A 21,748-nucleotide genomic window follows, 5' to 3' on the forward strand; every position below is an offset into this window, starting at 1 on the left:
ATTGCGCCTCGGGCCACCTGCAAATGTGTGTTTTCAGGTTCACTTTAGTTTGTTGATGTTTGTTTTCTGTTTCCACAGCGATGTGTCTGTTTTCGGAGCAGACGCTGGTGGAGGGAGACCGTTGCGCGGTTCACCATCCCAGTGGACTCCAATGCCAGCTGTACGAATGCAGGGTGAGAATCTCTCCAACGTTTATTCTAAAGAAAGTTTATTCCACAGTTTAAGTGTACTGTGTTTTGTTATAATGTAATACAGCGAGAAACAAGCGGTTAATCCAGTCAATGTGCTTGTGTGTTTTCAGGATCGTACGATGCATAGAATCCCAAACACAGACGACTGCCCACAGCTCACGTGCGCTGAAGCTGAACAGCTGACGCTTACAGACAGATGCTGCAGAATCTGCAGAGGTACGAGCGCAGTTGAAGTGCTAAACATAATTATATTCAGACATCTACTGATCATCGGTTTGCATCAGTCCTTGAGTAGTTTCAATGTTTCTAGTTGTGCAAATCAATAAATGTTGGCTGTCTGTTAACCCCTCTATCTGGGGTTAAAGGTCACGACTTCTGCGGCGAGGACAACGTCTGCGCAGAGAACTCCGACTGCGTGAACTTGGACGCTGGCGCGAGCTGCAGCTGCAGGAACGGGTTCTGCCCACTCCGCGAGGACAGCGCATACTGCGAAGGTGAACTGTCAATCAAACGTTTCAATAATGGGTCAGCTGATCGGCCAGATAATCCGTTCATACCAAATGTGTTATTTGTCCATCTGTGTCCTTTTTGCATTATTGTTTTATGTAATCATGCACTAGATGGACGTCTTTGACCGTTGCACCCAGTCCAGCTGTATTTTCAACATCTCGCACAGGAACGGCACGTTTTTTTTAGATATTGTTTCAGAGAGAGAGAAAAAAAAGGATATCTTGCGTCACCTGCATTTTGTTGTATGCATTGTGCTGGGTTTAGCTTTTATAGTGCAAATTTGCATTCGGTCTGAACGGCCCCTAAAAAAGTCATATAATGGTTTGTGTGAGGAACAGACTGATTTTTAAGGGGCCGTTCACACTAAAAGTGTTTTCGTGTCCATCTGCAATTCCATCGTTTTATGTAAACGTGCACTAGATGGATGTAAAAACTATTTGCTAATGAGGTAAGAAAAATAAGCTAGATAGACGTCTTTGACCGTTTTTCCCAGACCAGCTGTATTTTCAAAGTCTCGCATAGGAAGAGTTTTTCAGGTCAACTTTTAAAAGCGCATTTGGAGTCACCTGTGTTTTGTTGTATGCATTACTCTGCGTTTAGCTTTTTTTGTGTGCAAAGTGCGTTCAGTCTGAACGGCCCCTATAAAAGCCATTTAATATATTTTTTAAACATGTTATCGTGTCCGTCTGCATTCTTTTTCCAATGTTATATTATGTAAATATGCACTAAACAGATGTCTTTGACCGTTGCACCACATCCATCCTGCTTTTTAGACGTTTTAAAACGTTTAGAAGCTTTAAAAAGTGCGTTAAGGCACTTGCGTATGGTTATATGCATTGCACTGTTCTTAATTTATTTTTAGTGCAAGAATGTGTTCGATCTGAACTACCCACAAGTAATTTTCACTATTAATCTTCTCCTCTGCCGAAGCTCTGAAATAGGCTACATATGAACTAAAGAAATGCCACATTGACGCCATTGGTTCCCAAGAGTTTCGTGACCAAACATGGTTGACGTCAATTTGATTTGAGTTGAGATTTAAGTTGAGTAAGACTTCAGAAAACCTGGAATATTTATTATGCATTTTATGGATTACTTTTTTATTTTGGAGCTGGAAAGTGTCCATCAATATATGAGTGGAGACTCTGCTAAACAGCTCCTTTTGTTATGCACGTGAAAACAAAAGTTGCATGGGTTTGGATCAACATGAAGGTGAGTAAGCAATGACAGAATTTACATTTTTGGATGAACTGTCTCTTTAAAGATACATGCTGTTTTAAGGTAACAGATAAGACACTAAGTTTATGCTCCTTTAGTGATTGCTGCATTGTCAGTTTTCATCGGTGCATAAAATAATGAATTCTCGCTTATCTTTGCTCTTTGTGAGCACATAACTAATTAACTAACAGACATTATTGATGCTCAGCTTGAATAGGAATCTGATCAGCATGACTCTCCATCGTCTCCTGTCAAAACTCTCTGTTCCTTTGGCATGTTAATTGGCTGATATTCAGTATCAGTGCGAGTAAGTCATCAATGTCTTTCCTCTCCTCCCTCCTCATCTTCATTCCCTCTTTAAGCCGAGTCGAGTTGTGGCTGGCCTACTTTTGCAGAATGCCTAATGACTCTCGCTGTGTTTCTAGGGAGGTGGCGCCCCCCGTCACCTCCCCACACATCCGCTGAGTCTTTAATGAAACCTGTTCGTCCTGGGCTCTAAAAATAAACCCAGGAGATCCGTACGAACAACCTCTCTGTCGCTCGCCTCACGTGCACGGCCGGGTAGGTAATTATCAAAGAGCAGGAGAATATGAATAATTAAAGATGCTATCAGCTTCAAATAAATGCAGAGTTTGACTGTCAGTTCTGCCTAAATGTACCCGTGGGACAGTCTGCACTGGTTTAATGCTCAAACAGGAGCGGAAGTAGCGTGACGAGGAATCAAAGCAAAAATAAATATGTTTTGGAATGACAGAATTATAAAAAAAAGGGCAAAGCCATGTGTAACCCAGAAATGTTCACTGGTGAGACAGATACACCAGCAGTGTCCCACTTTTAGACTCATTTGTCACCTGGTCTTTTTTAACCTTGTTGGTCTGGACGAAAACCTGCTGTTGAGGTTTCCACCGTTAGATGAAGGAGAATATCTGATTTTTTTTTTTTGTACATTCTAGAAGATGTTTTAAGTTGATGTAATTAAAATACTTTATCATATCCCAGCTTAAAATACAGAGAAAACTCTCTTAAAGGGGATTTCTCTAGGTGTAGCACAACGTGCAATGACCGTGTGCTCCGTCTTATCCAATTTTCATGAGAGCGCTAATTCTAAGCGCAATTTCTGCTCCAGTGTGAAGCACAAGTGGGCGTGTGTGGGAGTGTTTGTGCACAAACTCAGGGTGTATTGTATGATAAAGGAATAGTTCACCCAAAAATGAAAATTCTCTCATGATTTATTCACCCTCATGATATCACAGATGTGTATGACTTTCTTTCTTCAGCAGAACACATTTGAAGAAAATTACAAAAATATCTCAGCTCAGTAGGTCCTTAAAATGCAAGTTAATGGAGATTTCTCATTTGAATCTCTAAAAATCACAGTCAGCGTAAATGGCATCGATACGACTCCAGTGGTTAAATTAACTGGTGCGATAAAGATCAATATTTAAGTACTTTTTTACTATAAATCATGCTTCCGGTGAGCAGCGGTATGTGCGTGACGTAATCGCATTGGCATTTGAAACACGTGAGAACTGACGCATGTGCAACACAGCCGAAAGAGCAGCGCTGTTTACAGGTGAGAAGGAGGAACCCTGTACAGTAGCTTGGTTGGTTTTGGTTTAGATCTGTATTTATCTGTTTCTTTACTCAAAATGGTGCATTTGTGTGTTTATCCTGGATGTCTCAACTGAGAGAAGACCGTGAGATTACATCAGTAACATGCCAACGTGAATATGTCACACCAGAGACCATGTGATTACCCTCTTATGAAGCCTACCGAAAGCATGATTTAGAGTTAAAAAGTACTTAAATATTGATCTTTTTTGCACCAAAAGCTATCATATCGCTTTAGAAGACATTATTTTAACCACTGGAGTTGTATGGATGACATTTATGCCAACTGTTTGTGATTTTTGGAGCTTCAAAGGTCTGATCTCCATCCATTTGCATTTTAAGGACCTACTGAGCTGAGATATTTTTCTATTTTTCTTCAAAAGTGTTCTGCTGAAGAAAGAAAGTCATACACACCTGGGATATCATGAGGGTGAGAAAATAATGAGAGCACTTTCATTTTTGGGTGAACTGGCACAAAGCGTAATTTTCTGTTTTCCTGAGAAATAGGTCATTGCGCTAAGAAGTTTCAGAAGCTCGTCTGTTTCAGCGCAAAGTCAAAATTCAGTTCCTGCATTTGCAGTTCGGAGATTCCACCAGCAGGTGGTGATAAAGTTCATGTCCAAACTCTGGAAATATAGAAAACATCAAATTATGTCCCTGACGATCAGAGTTGTAGACGTTTTATTAAACTTTATGAAAATACTTGATGAAAATGTGTGAGAAAGTTTCTAAAGGTCATGGTTTACTTTTCAATAATTCTTATTATGTTTATATTTACAATTGTATTTATGATATAATTTGTATTGGTATTTTTCCACCTGTTGTCATAGTGATTTTTAAGAGAGAAAGGATAAAATATTTGAATTTCTTTATGTATATATTTTTTTACCACTTTGTTATTTTGAATATATTTTTGTTTCATTTGAAGTGCAGCTTTAATTTAGAAATATGTTTGGTTTAATTTTTTTAGTGTTTCAATAAAATAATGACATTTTTAAATCAAAATCGACCGGTAGAAGTGAAGTGCGTGCCGATACGATCAATGTAAATACTAGCCATGATTTATGTGACACTTGATCAATATGATTAAAAACATACATTCTCTATAATTTAAAGGAGCGTACATCCAAATCCTGATGAGAATCACATTTTACATGCATATAAAAAGAGCATGTGACTGCCATAGAAATATGCCAGACATTCATGGAGGATGCAGTTAATGCACAAAAGAACGTAAATCGACTTATTCTTCTAATTCAGTGGTTCTCAACCCTGTTCCTGGAGGCCCCCCAACACTGCACATTTTGTATATCTCCCTTTTCTGACACACCCAATTCAGGTCTTGGAGTCTCCTCTAATAAGCTGATGAGTTGAATCAGGTGTGTTTGATTAGAGAGATATCCAAAAAATGTAGTGTTGGGGGGCCTCCAGGAACAGGGTTGGGAACCACTGCTCTAATTGATTGCATACAAGGTTCATCTAACCCCTCGTTAATCAATCAAGCTGCTCAGTTTCTCATCAAATGCGATTGAAATCCTCAAGGCAACATCGAAACCTTGAGGCGAAACATGGCAAGTTCCCGGAAAAACTTTCTTTATTGTTTTACGATCTTCAACATCAGGAGATTTGGAAGGATGTTTCTTTTTTAATTATGCAGGCAGAGGAGCATGGAGTATCTCTCAATGAGCTCTACGCTGTTCTTTAAAGGCGTCATGAGCATTGCAAAGTTAAAAATAGCACGTATCTCTGCCGATGAGATCACTCCTGTTTCAATATTTCATGCGGGAGGTTGAGGGGCATCGGCTCGGGGGAACACTCGACTGGCACGCTCAGTGAAACAGCCGGTGAGCACGGGTAGAAAGCGTGTTTCCAGCACGCTTGATGCTGGTTTGGTGCGTAATACAGGTTTCGATCTTACAGCAGTGGAGAGAGAGTCTGTGAAAGTGAAGTGCGGCCTGATTATTCCAGACAAGACTGAAAGTGTTCAGCGGTTTTCTAAGGGAAGTTTAACAATAGTAGATCTGACGTACAGGGTCTGGTGTTTTAGAAGGTTATTAATCATATCTGGTGGGTTGCAGGTCTGATCTGACAAAAAAACAATGCTGAATGCAAATAATAAAATGAAAACAAACATATAATTGTGCATCGGTTGGATAGCAAAATCTTTTAAAAGGGAGGACAAAACACTTCTTATATCTTTTATTGTTGATGTCAAAGGCTGTGCGTCCAGTCAAACTTTACAATATTGGTACTGTGTTTGTCCAGCCTGATCTCATTAATATACATAGCTATTTGTATGTTTATATTTGTAACATTTAAACATACATGTTTGTACGTTTGGACAGACACTAAAACATACAATATGTACGTTTGAAAGCATCTAAAACGTAAACATTTTTACATATTTACAGCTTTAGAAATGTAAAACTTTGACAAATCCATTACAACTATATTTGAATACACTAATCGATTATAAATATATTTGTACATTTTTATAGATATTTTAGATCCCGTAACCCTACCCCAACCTCTAAACAACAATATAAAACATGTAACAAGTTAATTAATGTACAGTAGCAATGTTTTTTGTTACAATATATTAATTTATATATATTTTACATCTGCTAATCCCACACCTACTCCTAAACCTAACCATAACCATTTATTAAGCATTTAAAACACGTAAAAGGCCATAAAACCGCTGCTCGTAATGCTTCTTGAAAACGAAACGTGGGTTGACGGTTACGGCGGGCGCTGCGGTGGATGGAGATGGAGATCGTTGAATAAAAGGCTTGAATTTGGGTCTGTTCTTCTCAGAAAGCAGTCTGAAGATTTGGATTATAGCTAACAAATTTATGGATTAATTTTATTATTGTTTTATGGTGCTTTTTGTGCTTTATTTTGTTTTTGGCATATTCTGAAAACTCCTTTTGTGTCCCATGGCAAACAAAAATAAACTAAATATTTAATAAATGATTGAACAATTACAGAGTTTTTCTTCATTTTAACATTTTAAAGTTTAGTCTTAGTTAAAGTGACGTAATCCTTAAAAATGTTGCATAAGGCAACAGAAATCACACAGAACTGAATGAAACCATTAAAATGTCATATTATAATGTCAACTTCATTAAATCAATTTAATGGCATTTAACTAATCTTATTGATTATAAATGAAATGTAATTAACTGATTAAATCTATTAATTATTCCATATTAATCGGTTCAAACAGCACATGTAAACATTTGTACATTTCTATAGATGTTAATATGTAAAATGATGATGTTTAAATGTTGTCAATACATCAGTATTGTATGTTTCGGTGTCTATGCAAACGTAAGAGAATGTACGTTTGCTAGAACCAAACTTTACATAAGATCGAGATCACGTTGAGATGTCCAGTGTAAAATCTGGGTCCTGAATATGAAGGTAAATTAGTGCCTAAAAGATTTGCATGTGCAGACTAAGATTTGTAAAAGCTTAAATTTAGTTGCAAGCTTGATAGAAAGATATGCACGTGCAGAGTCAGATTTGTGAAATAGTAAATCAAGTTGCAAGCGTAAGATAAAAAGATTTGCAATACTGTAATGATTTGCTTAAGTGTAATTCATGTGTTGTGAATCTGAAACTTCAGAATAACCAAAAGTTAAGTTGATCGGTGTTCCTTTTTTTTTATGCATTTAGGCTTTTGGCACTGTTTTTTTTACCTTTATATTGCAAACCTGCAATCAGCAATAAGCAAGCAAAGAAAGCATGCCTAACAGCAAAACAGATTGACTGCGAAGAATCAGTCTGTATGTGTCAAAATAAACTATTGCAAAGTGTAAATGACTTGTGTTTGTGGCAAAAATATTCCAATATAAGATCCATCCATCCATCCCTCCATCCCTCCATCCATCCATCCGTCCGTCCCTCCATCCATCCACCCATCTATCTATCTATCTATCTATCTGTCCCTCCATCCATCCACCCATCCATCCATCCATCCATCCATCTGTCCCTCCATCCATCCATCTATCATCTGTCCATCCCTCCATCCATCCACCCATCTATCCATCTATCTGTCCCTCCATCCAGCCACCCATCTCTCTATCTGTCTATCTGTCCATCCATCCAATCTGTCTGTCCGTCCGTCTGTCCATCTATCTATCCAATCTGTCTGTCCGTCCATCCATCCATCCATCCATCATCTGTCCGTCCATCTGTCCGTCCATCCATCCACCCAATCTGTCCGTCCATCCGTCTGTCTATCTATCCAATCTGTCTGTCCATCCATCTATCGTCCGTCCATCCATCCATCGTTCTATATGTCCATCCATCCATCGTCCATCTATCATCCATCCATCTGTCCATCCATCATTCTATCTGTTCATCCATCTATTCATCCATCCATCAATTATTCTATATGTCCATCCATCCAATCCATCCGTCCATCCTTCCAGCTATCTGTCTGTCTGTCCATCCATCCATCCATCCAACTATCTATCTGTCCATCCATTCATCCATCCAACTATCTATCTGTCCATCCATTCATCCATTCATCCATCCAACTATCTATCTGTCCATCCATTCATCCATCCATCCATTGTTTTATCCATCCATCCATCCATCCATCCATCCATCACCAAATTAACACAGAATTAGCAGAAAATTACTATTAACTTTTAATGCTCAAAGAGTTTAGTTTTATATAGCTTACTTTAACCATTTTTGTTTATTAGCATTAGTTCTATTGTACCAGCAAATTCCATCCATCCATCCAAATGTCATCCAATTATATATAAAATTAATTAAACATAGAATTAAAATAATTAACATACAGACTGAATCCATTTTGCCATTCATGACACCCTTTCTTTGCTTGCATATCGCTGATCGCAAGTTTGCAATGTTTTTGGCCATGTTTACGTGCAAAAACAGTGCCAAAATTGTAAGCCCAAAAAAAAAGGAAGTCAGAATAATATTTATTTTGTGTTAATACGAAGTTACAGATTCACAACAAGTATCTTTTTTTCTTAGCTTGCAACTTGATTTACACCTTTACAAAATGTTCTGTTCACATTCAAAAACCATTTTATGCTTGCAATTTGATTTATTCTTTCACAAATCTCACTTTCTCTCACACTTGTAACTATATTTACGCTTTTACAAATCTTGATTGCAGTATGTACTCGATGAAAGGATCACAAGTTATCACTGGCGTTCCACAAGGCTCAGTTTTGGGCCCTCTTCTATTTATTATTTATTTACTGCCCCTTGGTCATATATTTAGGAAACATGGTGTCAATTTTCACTGCTATGCCGACGACACCCAGCTCTACCTGTCTTCCAAGCACACTTCTTCCCTTCCTCCGCCCTCTCCGTCCAGCTGTTTATCTGAAATTAAAACAAATTAAGTTGTGGAAAATCTGAAATTCTCCTTGTAGGCACCAAATATATTTTGACAAAAACTGATTTTTCTGTGACTATTGATCAGTCCACTGCTTCTCCTTCTTCACAGGTTAAGAGTCTGGGTGTCATCCTTGATAGCACTTTATCCTTTGAAGCCCATGTTAATAATATAACTCGCTCTGCATACTTTCATTTACGCAATATTAATCGTCTACGTCCCTCTCTCACATTGAAGAGCACTGCCATTCTCATTCATGCACTAGTTACATCCCGTATTGATTACTGCAATGCTCTCCTCTCTGGTCTTCCTTCCAAACTTCTTCATAAACTTCAGCTGGTCCAGAACTCAGCTGCACGAATCATTTCTAGAACCCCCTGTATTGAACACATTTCACCTGTTCTTCAACATCTGCACTGGCTTCCGGGTAAGTACCGAATTGATTTCAAAATCTTGCTTCTTACATACAAGGCTTTAAATAATCTTACTCCTTCATACCTCTCCGATATTTTTCATATCTATACACCTACTCGTACCCTCAGATCTTCCTCATCAACTCGTCTTGTCATACCATGTATTCATCTGAACACTATGGGGTCTAGAGCCTTTAGTTATTCTGCCCCTCACTTATGGAATTCCCTTCCTCTGGACATTCATAACAGTGAAAGTCTTCATACTTTTAAATCTCATCTTAAAACTCACCTTTTTAAACAGGCTTTTTTATGACTGTGCATGCATTGAGTTCATACTTTGTATCTTCCAATGTTTTATTGTATATCATAGTATTGTTTGCTTAATGTTGTTATTGTTGATGCTTTCAAGGATGACTTTGTTGTGTTCAGTTTGTAAGGTGACCTTGAGTGTTGTGAAAGGCGCCTATAAATAAAATGTATTATTATTATTATTATTATTATTATTATTAAGGGTGTCATTGCTTTGAGGGTTTGAGTCAGGGGTCAGGAACTGGCTTGTTAGCAGGTCCCTGTTAGCACCTGCTGGTAGATGCTGGAACTACGCAACCCGATGGCAAAAAGCATGTTTCTCCATAGACAGCCATTCAAAAGTAGCTGTGATTTATGATGAAATAAAAAATGTTCCAAGAACCATTTCAATTTAAACTATTTCATTACATTATAGCACATCCGCATCGTCTCCGATGAAGGGCTCTTAAAAGCGTTTTTCCCTATCTATTCCCATTGACGAGTGATCAGTCACGTGACACCCGATCCCGGAACTGAGCACCCATGACCAAAGCTCTCTGGGAAACCTGCGCTAGCTGAGCACAGACATAGAGATGAATGAGGATGCTAACGGATTTTATAGCTCCGTGGTTTGAGCGGGAAATGTCGTTAGGTGATCGAGGGTTAATTGGCATCAACTGTAAAAGCGAAGTCAAATCTCAAATGTAATTAATGTAGATGTGACGAAGCGAGAGAGATATGAGTGACTGGTGATCTTTAGTGAACTTGGCAGTGTTTTAGGGTAGATTGTAGGGTTTACGTACTGATGTCTACTTCAGGGGTTACCAGGAGCACTTACTAGGTATGAAGTCAGGAAACAGACAGCATATTTAATTTGACACAAATGAAAACTAGGCTTTGAGGAATAGAAGTCTGTTTAATTCTCCTCGTTCATGAAAAATGAGCAGTACGAATTAATTGCTAATTGCTCAGAAATCCATTCAAGAGTGTTTTTACGAACAATTTTCAATTTTGGTTTTTGGAACATGGTGGGTTGTCAACCAGAAAATGATCAGCTTAACCCCGATAGAAACCAGCTATCATGTTCCAAAACATCAGCTGTTTTCTTCCAGCAGGGTCCAGGAAACTGATTACCATCTCTCACTCTTCTCTCATTCTTCAACGGATTCGCTCCCGTGACAAATGGCCGGCTGTTCCCAGTCAATGCTCAGCTCTCTCGGGACGCACTCAGTCTACTGAGTCTGCTTTGGTTTTGTTAAGAGAACGACTTATAAGAGACAAAGCAATTCATTAGGATTAATATGGCCTGCCACAGTCCATTCTCTCATGCTGTATCGCTGGGAAGTTTATTCACTTTATTACCTCTTGCTCCGAATGCCAAAGATGACTGTTGCATGATTTATTGGCTGTGAGTGCAAGTTAATAAGACAATAGCAGCGATTTTCGTGAACTTACATTTCCATTTACGCATTTGGCTGATGCTTTTATCCAAAGCGACTTACAGTGCCCTGATTACAGGGACAATCCCCCTGGAGCAACCTGGAGTTAAGTGCCTTGCTCAAGGACACAATGGTGGTGGCTGTGGGGATTGAACCAACAACCTTCTGATTACCAGTTCAGTGCTTTAGTCCACTACACCACCACCACTCACATGCTCTTTCAATTTCAGCAATTGCTTTGTTGTCATCGTGCCAAATCTCATTAATTATTTAAAGGGGACCTATTATGCAAAATGCACTTTTACATGGTGTTTGAACATAAATGTGAGTTGGCAGTGGGTGTACACAACCATCCTACAATGTTAAAAGTCCACCCACTCTTTCTTATATTTCTATTAATCAAAAACAGCGTTTCAAAACGATCGGTTTTCGTTTCCTCGCCCACAGCTGGTGACAGACTCCACCCTATTATCATAGATCCTCACCTGAGATCGACACACAGTCCACCATTTTTTTCCACGCTGGAGCAGCTACAGTGAGAAGAATAGTGTCTCAACTTCATAAGCGTCATACGTGTTCTGTTGTAGGCTGTAAAAGTGAAAATATGAGTCTTCATGTACTCCTGGCATCAGAGCCACTGAAGACGCAGTGGACAAGTTTTGTTTTTGAAGAAAATGTGCCCCAAAACATACCAAAATTTGTGTATGTTTGTGCAAATCATTTTACACCAGACTGCTTTGTGAATGAAGGTCAATATTGTGAAGGTTGCACGGGAAATGACGAGTCGGGAAGCTCAGACACCGTCAAAGTAAGGCTTTTATTTTGCACAGCCTGTACACTCTCTCTAGTGTTTTCCTGGGTTCACTCAGATAGCTTCACCAATAACAGAAACTCTCCATAAACATAAACTTCTTAAAAGACATGCATCTTTTTGACATTCAGGACACACGCCAACACTGGACTGATGTGTCATTCTCTCTCTGCTTCTGACGGTGGCGTGGCTGTTTACATGCCGCTCTCCCCAGCTCACTGGAATTAGAGACAGTTGTTAGACATAATTTAGCTCCGGTGTAAGCGCCCTTACCGCTTTCTCTCTCTCCGGACGTGTGCTCGACCACCCCCCTGCTGCCACAAATATAAACCAAAAATTTGATTTTCAAGCATGGATCAGTGCCAACTGTTCGTGTTCCAGCTTTCGTATCGCACTTTATATTTTGTGAATGTTTGCAAATCGCCTTTCCGAATGTGCTTGTTAGCTGATTCCACGGCTAATGCAGCTAAAGTTACCATTGTCTCTGACTGTATTCGCGGAGAACAGAGCTATATCATTATTTTTAATTTTTAACCCGAAAACGCTTACTGTCAGTTACCATTGTCTCTGATTGTATTCACGGAGACCAGAGTTTTGTCGTTATTTACGCTTACTGTCTGTATAATAATAGGGGGCGGGGAGAAGCAGCTCATTTGCATTTAAAGAGACACACACGAAAACAGCGTGTTTTTGATTCCACCTAAAAAGAAGCATTTACAACATGGTATAATACATGATCCGTGGGGTATTTTGAGCTGAAACTTCACAGACACATTCTGGGGACACCTGAGACTTATATTACATCTTGTAAAAAGGGCAATAATAGGTCTCCTTTAAGGCACTTTCAAGATTTTTCCTGAAAATGTTTCCTGTTTACTCCTGACCGAGGACTTTATCACGGTTGAAGTGGATTTTAATTAACCGAGGTCTGTCTAAAGACATTAAACACTCTCTTGCAGAGTTAGCGCTCAGGCTAATTAGTATAAGCGAGCACGACAGGTTATGTGCTAACCACTGGACACTTGACGAATGTCTTTCAAATGAGGCTCAGTGTGTTTATCGAGTGCTCTGTTTATGTTCAAGAAATCAATGTGCATTTGAATTCACTGTAAAGTCTAGGGGAAGTTAACTATGTTAATATCATAAGCAGGGTCCATTTTCCCGAAAAAGAAAGAACGCTTTCTGTTCCATTCTATTGCGCTACGTCGAACTGCTTTTGATCACAAGAATGCGTCCTATGTAAAACCTCCAAGGAAATGAGCATGATTGCATGCTGTCGACATGACCCTACACCAGCGTTATTGAACAGGGCTTCTTTAAGGCTGAATAGTTGTTTAGACATCCAACTGACTAGTTATTTTGAGAATATGTTGTTTTGTTCATCCCTAGTGTATGGTGTTTTTTACCAGATATGTGTATGAAATATACCCTGAGTGTTTTCTCCGATGCACACCTGTGCTTGGGACAACAGCCACAGTTGTGGAGGAGGTGAATGCGTATTTCCAGCTTTCATTCTGTCAGGGAAACACACAGTGTGTTATCAGACTACACGCAGACAGACAGCACTGGAGCAGAGAGATAGAGCCAGAGAAATAAAAGAGATAGAAACACATAATGCCACCCACAGCATGAAGGCATACTGGTCCGATTCACACACACCTTGGCAGAAACCTGACACTCTCAACTGATGGGTTGCGACCCAAAAATGGGCCATACATTGGCATGGCATCATGTTTTTTTGGATGTGTACCATGACAATTCCATTGTAGTTCTAGGGGTGAAATGGATCAAGCACAAAAACAAAACGAATGGTTCACTACCCATGTTATATCTAATGCCTAAAATTACTTTTGGGTGGGCCTCAACAAAAATGGATGGGACAAGTTTTTGCCCCATTTTTATCTAATTTTCCTTAACAACAGAGAAGCCTGGTACACCACTGACTACGCCACTGATGACACGTACCAGCATTTTGTTGGTCCTCTGCTCTCCAGTTGTCCATATCAGCATTCACCACTGAAAAACCCATTTCAGTTGATTACTAGTTTACACATGTATTTAAAGTGAATTTTGCCTATGCTATATTTTAACTGCTTGCCTGCTGAGATTATTATCAACTCAAGCAGACGACTGCGAAACATTGTGTGAACCAGCAGCTGTAATCGCTTGTAAGGCCGTTTGTTAGACCATTTATCTTTGTTGTTTATTCTGTGCTGGACTTGTTGACCCCTGTCAAGACTCATGTCCACATTTACTTTAAACACAAGCACATGTCTCCATCAAACCTGATTTATGTGCACTTAGCTGTGAGGGATCTCCCTCACAACGACCTGTGTGAACCTGTATGCTAATGAGTAAAGTCACTGTTTGAAATGAAAAAAACAATCTCTTTACGATTGCAGGGAGCTTCATTTACCACAATTATCAGTTACAAACACAAGCTTTTGCTCCAGTTCTAAGGATATTTATAAATACATTAGCTGTTATCTTACTCTGAACATGCTTTAAAAATCACTCAGAACAGAATGAAGCAATTGTATAATCAAATTAACTAAATAAATAACTGCGCTAAATATATATATTTAACCACACTGCATATATTTAATCTATTTCAAATGTTATAACTCATTATCTTTAGCAGCTCTTACTTATGCATTTGCATTTCAAAATGTATCGATACACAGCACTTATCAGTGAAACAGAGACACAAAATTAAGATTAAAACATTTAATAAAAACAGGTTGATGCATGCGTTCATCATGTCTCTCTCCCTCACACATGGGTCATGGCAGTGACTGAAGCACATAGTTGTTTAATTCAAAGAGCGCCGCTGGTGCAGACACCCTTTGTCTCATTCCAGTAATCTGTGGTTAAATGACTGCTACAGACCTCTGTGTGAGGAGAAACGGTGAAATGCGCTTGGATTGGAGTATCTACAAGCCATTGCTTTCTCAGATCGGCTCGGGCTGAATTAAAGCTCTGAAAACTGTTCTTCCACTGAATTTTGAAAAAGCTGTTCACAGTAATGTTCAGAATATTTCTTCTCTTATCTCTGAAAAGATCCGTACTTGAAAATACTCCTTTGAACACTCATTTTAAGTGGCGACTATGGCGAATGTAAACACGTTTAACCGGAAACTAGCGGGCCGCACTATTTCAAAGTGGAAGTACATCATGAGGCTCAGTGCAAGTAGTCCATTGTGACTTTAATTCTTGTAAATGCAAAACTATAGCTTGTGATTGCAATTTTGAGAAATAAAGTTGAGATATAAAATTGCTATTGCGTGCTATTATGTTGCAATTTCAAGATATAATGTTGCAATTGTGTGATATAAAATTGTTGTTGCATGCTATTAAATCGCAATTGCATAATATAAAGTCGCTATTGCAATATAGTCACAATTGTGATACACTGTAGGTCGCAATTACATGATATAAAGTTGCATTTGTGTGATATATAGTCACAATTTCTAAATATAAAGTTGCAATTGAAAGATAGTCACAATTGTGTGATATAAAGTCAAAATTGAAGATACGGTAAAAGTCACAATTACGTGAATGAATTATGTAATAAAATTATAATATAATGCAATAAAAAACTAATAATTCTGAACTTATATATTTCACAATTCTGACTTTATTTTTCACAACTGCAAGATATACAGTTGCAAGTGCAAGATTTGTGAGATACACAAATTTTTTATGTTTTTATTCCATGGCTATCAAACGATCAAATCTGGGTAATAATAATAATAAAATAAAATAAAGAAAAAGAAACGTAATTCAAGATAACAATAAAACAAGTCTTTGAAAACAAGACTTATCAGTAACACTTTACAATAAGTTTCCATGCGTCAACATTAGTTAATGCATTAGGTATCATGAACTAACAATTAAAAATATATATTTTACAGCATTTATTAAGCTTTGTTAATGTTAGTTAGTAAAAACACAATTGTTCTTTGTTAGTTAATAGTGCATTAACTTATGTTAACAAACACAACTTTTGATTTTAAAAATTTATTAGTATATGTTGAAATTAACATGAACTAAGATTAATAAATGCTGTAAAAGTATTGTTCATTGTTAGTTCATGTTAACTAATGTTGTTAAAAAATTGTAAAGTGTAAATGACTTATGCAATTTTGCTTCTCATGTAAATGTATGTTTAAATATGACAAGACAAAAACAGTGCAGTGCAACGAACAGGCACCTGCATCAAGTCTTGTAAAAGATAATAAGGAAAAAAATAGCACACTAGATTCTGGGCAAGAGTAGTTCACTACACCTCTCCCTGTCGTGGAAGAACATGCTGTCATTGTCAGGGTGAATGTACCTTGCTATCAGAGAGGGAAGAACGACAGGCTCTGATGGATAGCAGGAGGAGGGGCGTTCATTCACACAGGCGTACTGATTTACTCCCGTCTGTGGCAAGGTTGTTTGATTCTCTCCAGGAGAAACGTGTGTGCGTGTTTTGTAGTCAGCGCATGTGAGCTGTGTACACGTGATGGATGCATGCGAGTTTGAAAGATGATGTGGTAATTCCTTTCAAGAATAACAGAGGTTTAATCACGCGACCTGTAGAGAAGTGCGACTTAAGTGAATTACACAAGAGAAACGGCAGAGGTTATGCTGAAGGGCGAGAGTTTGAAGTAAATTGGGTTAAAGTTTCATTTGAAGTCCTGAGCCATAAAGCCAGTCTGAATTTATCACGAATGAGGCACAACAGCGCTGGTGAAAATTCATAAGGCTTTTTATTAGGTCTGTAAGTCTATAAGATTTTATTTAATACTTTTTATTTGATCTGGGCGCGATAAATTCAAGGAGTCGTGACACACGAGTGGGGCGTGTGTCTGAAACCTTTTTTTCTGGAAATGTCATGGATGATATCTCCCCTTACTGGCATTCTGTAGCTTTATTAAAATGCCACAAAGTAACAGAATTAATCAAAAGGACTCTTGAATCCAGGTAAAGAGTGCTTGAACTTTTTCATTTATGCACATTTAACTCTGTGAGAAGTTTTTAATATCTCTAATGTACTTTCACAATGGTTGTGCAGTATAGCTACATATTTTATTGTAAAAATAATAATACAAATTATCTATCTATCTCTATATATTTTTCAATATTTATTAATATTTGTCAGTCTTGTAGCAATATCCGATACCTTTGATTTTAAAGTATTTGCTCTTAAATCAGAGGAACAATAATTTCGACCAAACGACCATTGTTAGCCAAGTAGATTTAAGATGTTTTATGCCAAAAAAAAGAGTAAAACTGTAAAAATCAAGTAAATAATAGTCAAGGCACGTTTTCCTCATTGTTTTCGCTATGTGAACGAAAATGGTTTTAAAATTTATGCGACAATTTTCCAACATATTTTACTAAAACGTTCTGAAAATCGGTAAAAAAAAAATAAAAAAAAATTAATTGATGACGCAAACAAACTGTTGAACTGATTCACTGAAACTAAGTTCAAAAGAACTAATTCGTGGACATTAATCAAACTTCAGTTAAATTCAGAGACTCTGTTAAAAAAATCAAGCGCTCTACGCAGTCTTTAGGAAACTTAATGGCCAAATAAAAGTGCATTAAAATTATCGTGATATTCACAATGTTGGATAACTTGATATCGCAAACAATATAATACTGAATATATCGCAAATATTTTATATATCACTCAGCCATACTGTAACTGACAGGCATAACGCCCCAAGCAGCTAGATTCGGTCCCGGCAGAAAGATTCAATTCACGATTCGAAGATTTGAATGTTTCTGTTTTAGCTAATACAGTTAGTTAGTAGCAATTTAGGACACTTTTATCCTGGGGGAAATTTCCTCATTCAAGGGTGCAATAGCAATAGCTTTCGACTTGATCAAACTCGTAACCACGCATTTTCTTTACTAGACCCATGTGTTTTAATTACACAGTTTATGTTTGTTTTTTCACAGATATCGATGAGTGTGCGGAGGGGAGACACTACTGCCGCGAGAACACTCAGTGTGTGAACACCGCCGGATCCTTCATGTGTATCTGTCACACTGGATTTATCCGCATCGATGATTACTCCTGTACAGGTGAGACGGAGAGATATAATCAATCACAGGACAGAGATTCGAGACAGACCAGTCACAGACCAGTTCGACTGTTAACATCGTCTTGGTTACTGTTGTAACCTCTGTTCCCTGATGGAGGGAACGAGACACGTCGATGTAGTGACACTAGGGGGTCGCCCTTGGGAGCCCCAAACACCTCTAATCTTTGAGAATAGGCCAATGAGAATTGGCGAGTGGAATTTGCATGCCACTCCCCCAGACATACGGGTATAAAAGGAGCTGGCTCGCAACCACACATTCAGGTTTTGTGCTGAGGAGCCGAGACAACGTCCCAGCCATTTCAGCAGATATTACAGCGTTGTGGCAAGAGGGACGATGTAGTAACACTAGGGGACCCTATAAAAAAACACCACAACAGCTGGACCGTGTTACGTGAACTGCCGATGCAGGTGCAAGCATGCTGCTGCGTGCGTAATAACAGGTGCATCAGTCCGCACGTAACCTCCCCCAATGCCCCACAAGATGTCATGTAGTTCCCCACATCCCAGAGGGGGGGAAGCGACGTAACTAGCATGGGAGCAGGCTGCACCAGCCACGGCCTTTTCTCTCTATATTTCTCTCCACAGAGTATTAGATTCGGCTGGGGCCATCTAATGCTATTATATGCATCGGGGAAGGTGTTCTTTCCCTTTCCTATTCTTTCAGGGGGAAAAGACCCCACGGAGACCACATTCTGCCCGAAGGGGAGGTAACATGTGGCAATACGTCACGTGGGCTCACCAGCCACACATGGAAGAGGCACGGTGGTAAGTCCTGCCTTGAAGGGGAGGAGCTCTACAACACAGTGACCGGGGGCAGGGAGGGCTCTGCCCAAGGGAGACGTGGGTCTGCCGACAGGGAGAGCGTACCGCTGAAAATACATCACAGGGGGTTACCGGAGTAACTAGCACCTGTGGAGTACCTACACCAGTACAGGGCATATTAGCACACATACTGTTCCGTCTGCAAATTCCTCCGCCGAATTCACGAGCCACAGGGCTAGGGAGGAAGGACATCCAGGGTTCACAGGTTCGTGAACTCGCATAGGAGAAGCAGCACACATCTTCACCTCATGGAGGGGAAAGGCACTATACGCAAGCGATACACCCGACCAGCTGTTCCGTATGACCAAACTTACCTGTTCGTACCTGACAAAACACAGGACGAAACCAGCTCAACCCGGAGATTGTAAATACTCGCAAAGGTATTAGGTGTTGCCCAGCCCGCTACTCTGCAGATGTCTGCTAGAGAGGCACCATTGGCCAGTGCCCACGAGAATGCCAGACTCCTTGTAGAGTGTGCTCGTATTCCCAAAGGGGCAGGCATGGCCTGGGCTTGGTATGCCAGAGTGATAGCATCCATGATCCAGTGGGCAAGCCTCTGTTTGGAGACAGCGTTCCCTTTCCGCTGTTCACTGAAGCAGACAAAGAGCTGCTCAGAGCGTCTAAAGCTCTGCGTGCGATCCAAGAAGGTGTGCAAAGCACGCACTGGACACAGCAACAACAGGGCTGGGTCTGCCTCCTCCCGGGGCAGCACTTGCAGGCTCACCACCTGATCCCTGAAGGGGGTCATGGGAACCTTGGGCACATAGTCCAGCCGGAGTCTCAGGACCACTTGAGAGTCTACTGGACCGGACTCCAGGCAGGTATCACTGACAGAGAATGCTTGCAGGTCCCAAACCCTCTTGATGGAGGTGAGGGCCATCTTCAAAGAGAGGGCTTTCAGCTCAACTGACTCTAGCGGCTCAAACACGGCTCTCCGATGGCCCAGGAGGACCACAGGGAGATCCCTTGAGGGAAAGAGGCGTGGCCAAGGAGGATTCAGCCTCCGGGCACCTCTCAGGAACCTGATGATCAGGTCGTGCTTCCCTAAGGACTTACCATCCACTGCGTTGTGGTGTGCCGCTATGGCGGCCACATACACCTTCAAGGTGGAGGGGGACAGCCACCCCTTCAGCCTCTCCTGCAGGAAGGAAAACACTGACCCAACTGCGCATCTTTGGGGGTCTTCACCTCGGGAAGAACACCAACTCGTGAACAAATGCCACTTCAGGGCATAAAGCTGCTTCATAGAGGGAGCCCTGGCCTGAGTGATCGTGTCTACCACTATTGGTGGTAGGCCACTTAGGTCTTCTGTGTCCCATCCAAGGGCCAGACGTGGAGGTTCCAGAGGTCTGGGCGTGGGTGCCAGATGGTGCCCTGTCCCTGAGAGAGGAGGTCCTTCCTCAGGGGGATCTGCCAGGGAGGAGCTGTCGCGAGGAGCGTCAGATCCGAGAATCAAGTCTGAGTGGGCCAGGAGGGTGACCTGTTCCTTGTCCTCCCTGCCAGTGGCTGCATGCCCATTGCACACAGTGCCCCAGCCCAACTTGGAGGTGTCTGTGGTGACCACGACGCATCAGGACACTTTCTGTAGGGGGACTCCTGCCCGCAGAAAGGTAAGGTCTGTCCAAGGGCTGAATAAGTGGCAGCAGAGTGGCGTGATAGCCACGCGATGTGTGCTGCGGCACCATGCCCATCTCGGGACTTGAGTCTGAAGCCAGTGCTGAAGCGGTCTCATATGCATCAACCCGAGGATGCCATATGACCCAGGAGCCTCTAAAAGTGTTTCATTAGAACCGCTGTCTTCCGCCTGAATGACTTCAAGCAGTTAAGCACTGACTGACTATCATCGAGATCGAGTCTAACTCCAGTGTGGGTCGCAGAGGCAGCTCTTGCCCGTTAAGGGAAGTGGGCGTCCGCATACTCAACTACCTCCACGACTGACTGATGCTAGCACACTCTCAAGAGTTGCTGTGCGCACACAGGGACCTGGTGCTCAGGCACCTCAGCCGTCTAGGGCTTCAGGTCAACTGGGAAAAGAGCAAGCTCTCCCCGGTTCAGAGCATCTCTTTTCTCGAGAGAAAAGAGATGCTCTGAACCGGGGAGAGATTGCTTTTTTCCCAGCACCAGGTCCCTGTGTGCGCACAGCAACTCTCAAGAGTGTGCTAGAATCAGCCAGTCACTGAGGTAGTTGAGTATGCGGACGCCCACTTGCGACCTTCATGAAGATGCGAGGGGACAGGGACTGGCCGAAGGGGAGGACCTTGTACTGATACACCCGGCCGTCGAAATCAAACCGTAGGAAGGGTCTGTGACAAGGTAAAACCGAGACGTGAAAGTACGCATCCTTCAGGTCTACCGCCGCGAACCAATCTTGATGCTGGAAGCATGCCAAAATTTGCTTCTGCATCAGCATTTTGAAGGGGAGCCTTTGTAAGGCCCGGTTCAAAACTCGCAGGTCCAAGATTGGCCGCAACCCACCACCTTTCTTTGGCACGATGAAGTAAGGGCTGTAGAACCCTTTCCTCATCTCGGCTGGAGGGACAGGCTCTATCGCGCCCTTGCACAGAAGGGTCACGATCTCCACGCAGGGTGGCGGCATTCTTACTCTGCACCAAGGTGAAGCGGGCACCGCTGAACCGGGGCGGGCGCCTGGCGAATTGAATCATGTAGCCGAGTCGGATGGTCCTGGCCAGCCACCACGACAGGTTGTAAAGCACTAACCACAAGTCCAAGCTCCAGGCGAGGGGCACTAAGGGGACAATTGCATCTAATGTACCTGTGGGTGAGGCCTCGCGGCAGGGGGGATCAGGGGATGCCATATTGAGGAGCCTTGCTTCGTCTCGAAATCGTGGATGCGCTGAGGGGGCCCTCGAAGCACTTACCCTGCTGCATGTACCCGGCACTGGGGGGTCGGTGATGGGGGAGGAGGGACTTTTTGACCGTCCTCGTAACTTGTCACAACCG

General features: G+C 41.1%; 1 protein-coding gene across 1 annotated transcript in view; it reads left to right on the forward strand.

Moving 5' to 3' along the window:
• The window catches only part of LOC127437108 (protein kinase C-binding protein NELL2), a 121,460-nt gene that overhangs the window by 42,672 nt on the left and 57,040 nt on the right, over positions 1–21,748 (forward strand). Inside the window, exons 10-13 of the mRNA XM_051691782.1 lie at positions 79–173; positions 302–407; positions 557–685; positions 17,820–17,945. Of these exons, the coding sequence (XP_051547742.1) occupies positions 79–173; positions 302–407; positions 557–685; positions 17,820–17,945 (456 nt within the window). The remainder of the gene's footprint in view (positions 1–78; positions 174–301; positions 408–556; positions 686–17,819; positions 17,946–21,748) is intronic.

The sequence above is a fragment of the Myxocyprinus asiaticus genome, chromosome 48, assembly GCF_019703515.2.
Source record: "Myxocyprinus asiaticus isolate MX2 ecotype Aquarium Trade chromosome 48, UBuf_Myxa_2, whole genome shotgun sequence".
Taxonomy (NCBI): Eukaryota; Metazoa; Chordata; class Actinopteri; order Cypriniformes; family Catostomidae; genus Myxocyprinus; species Myxocyprinus asiaticus.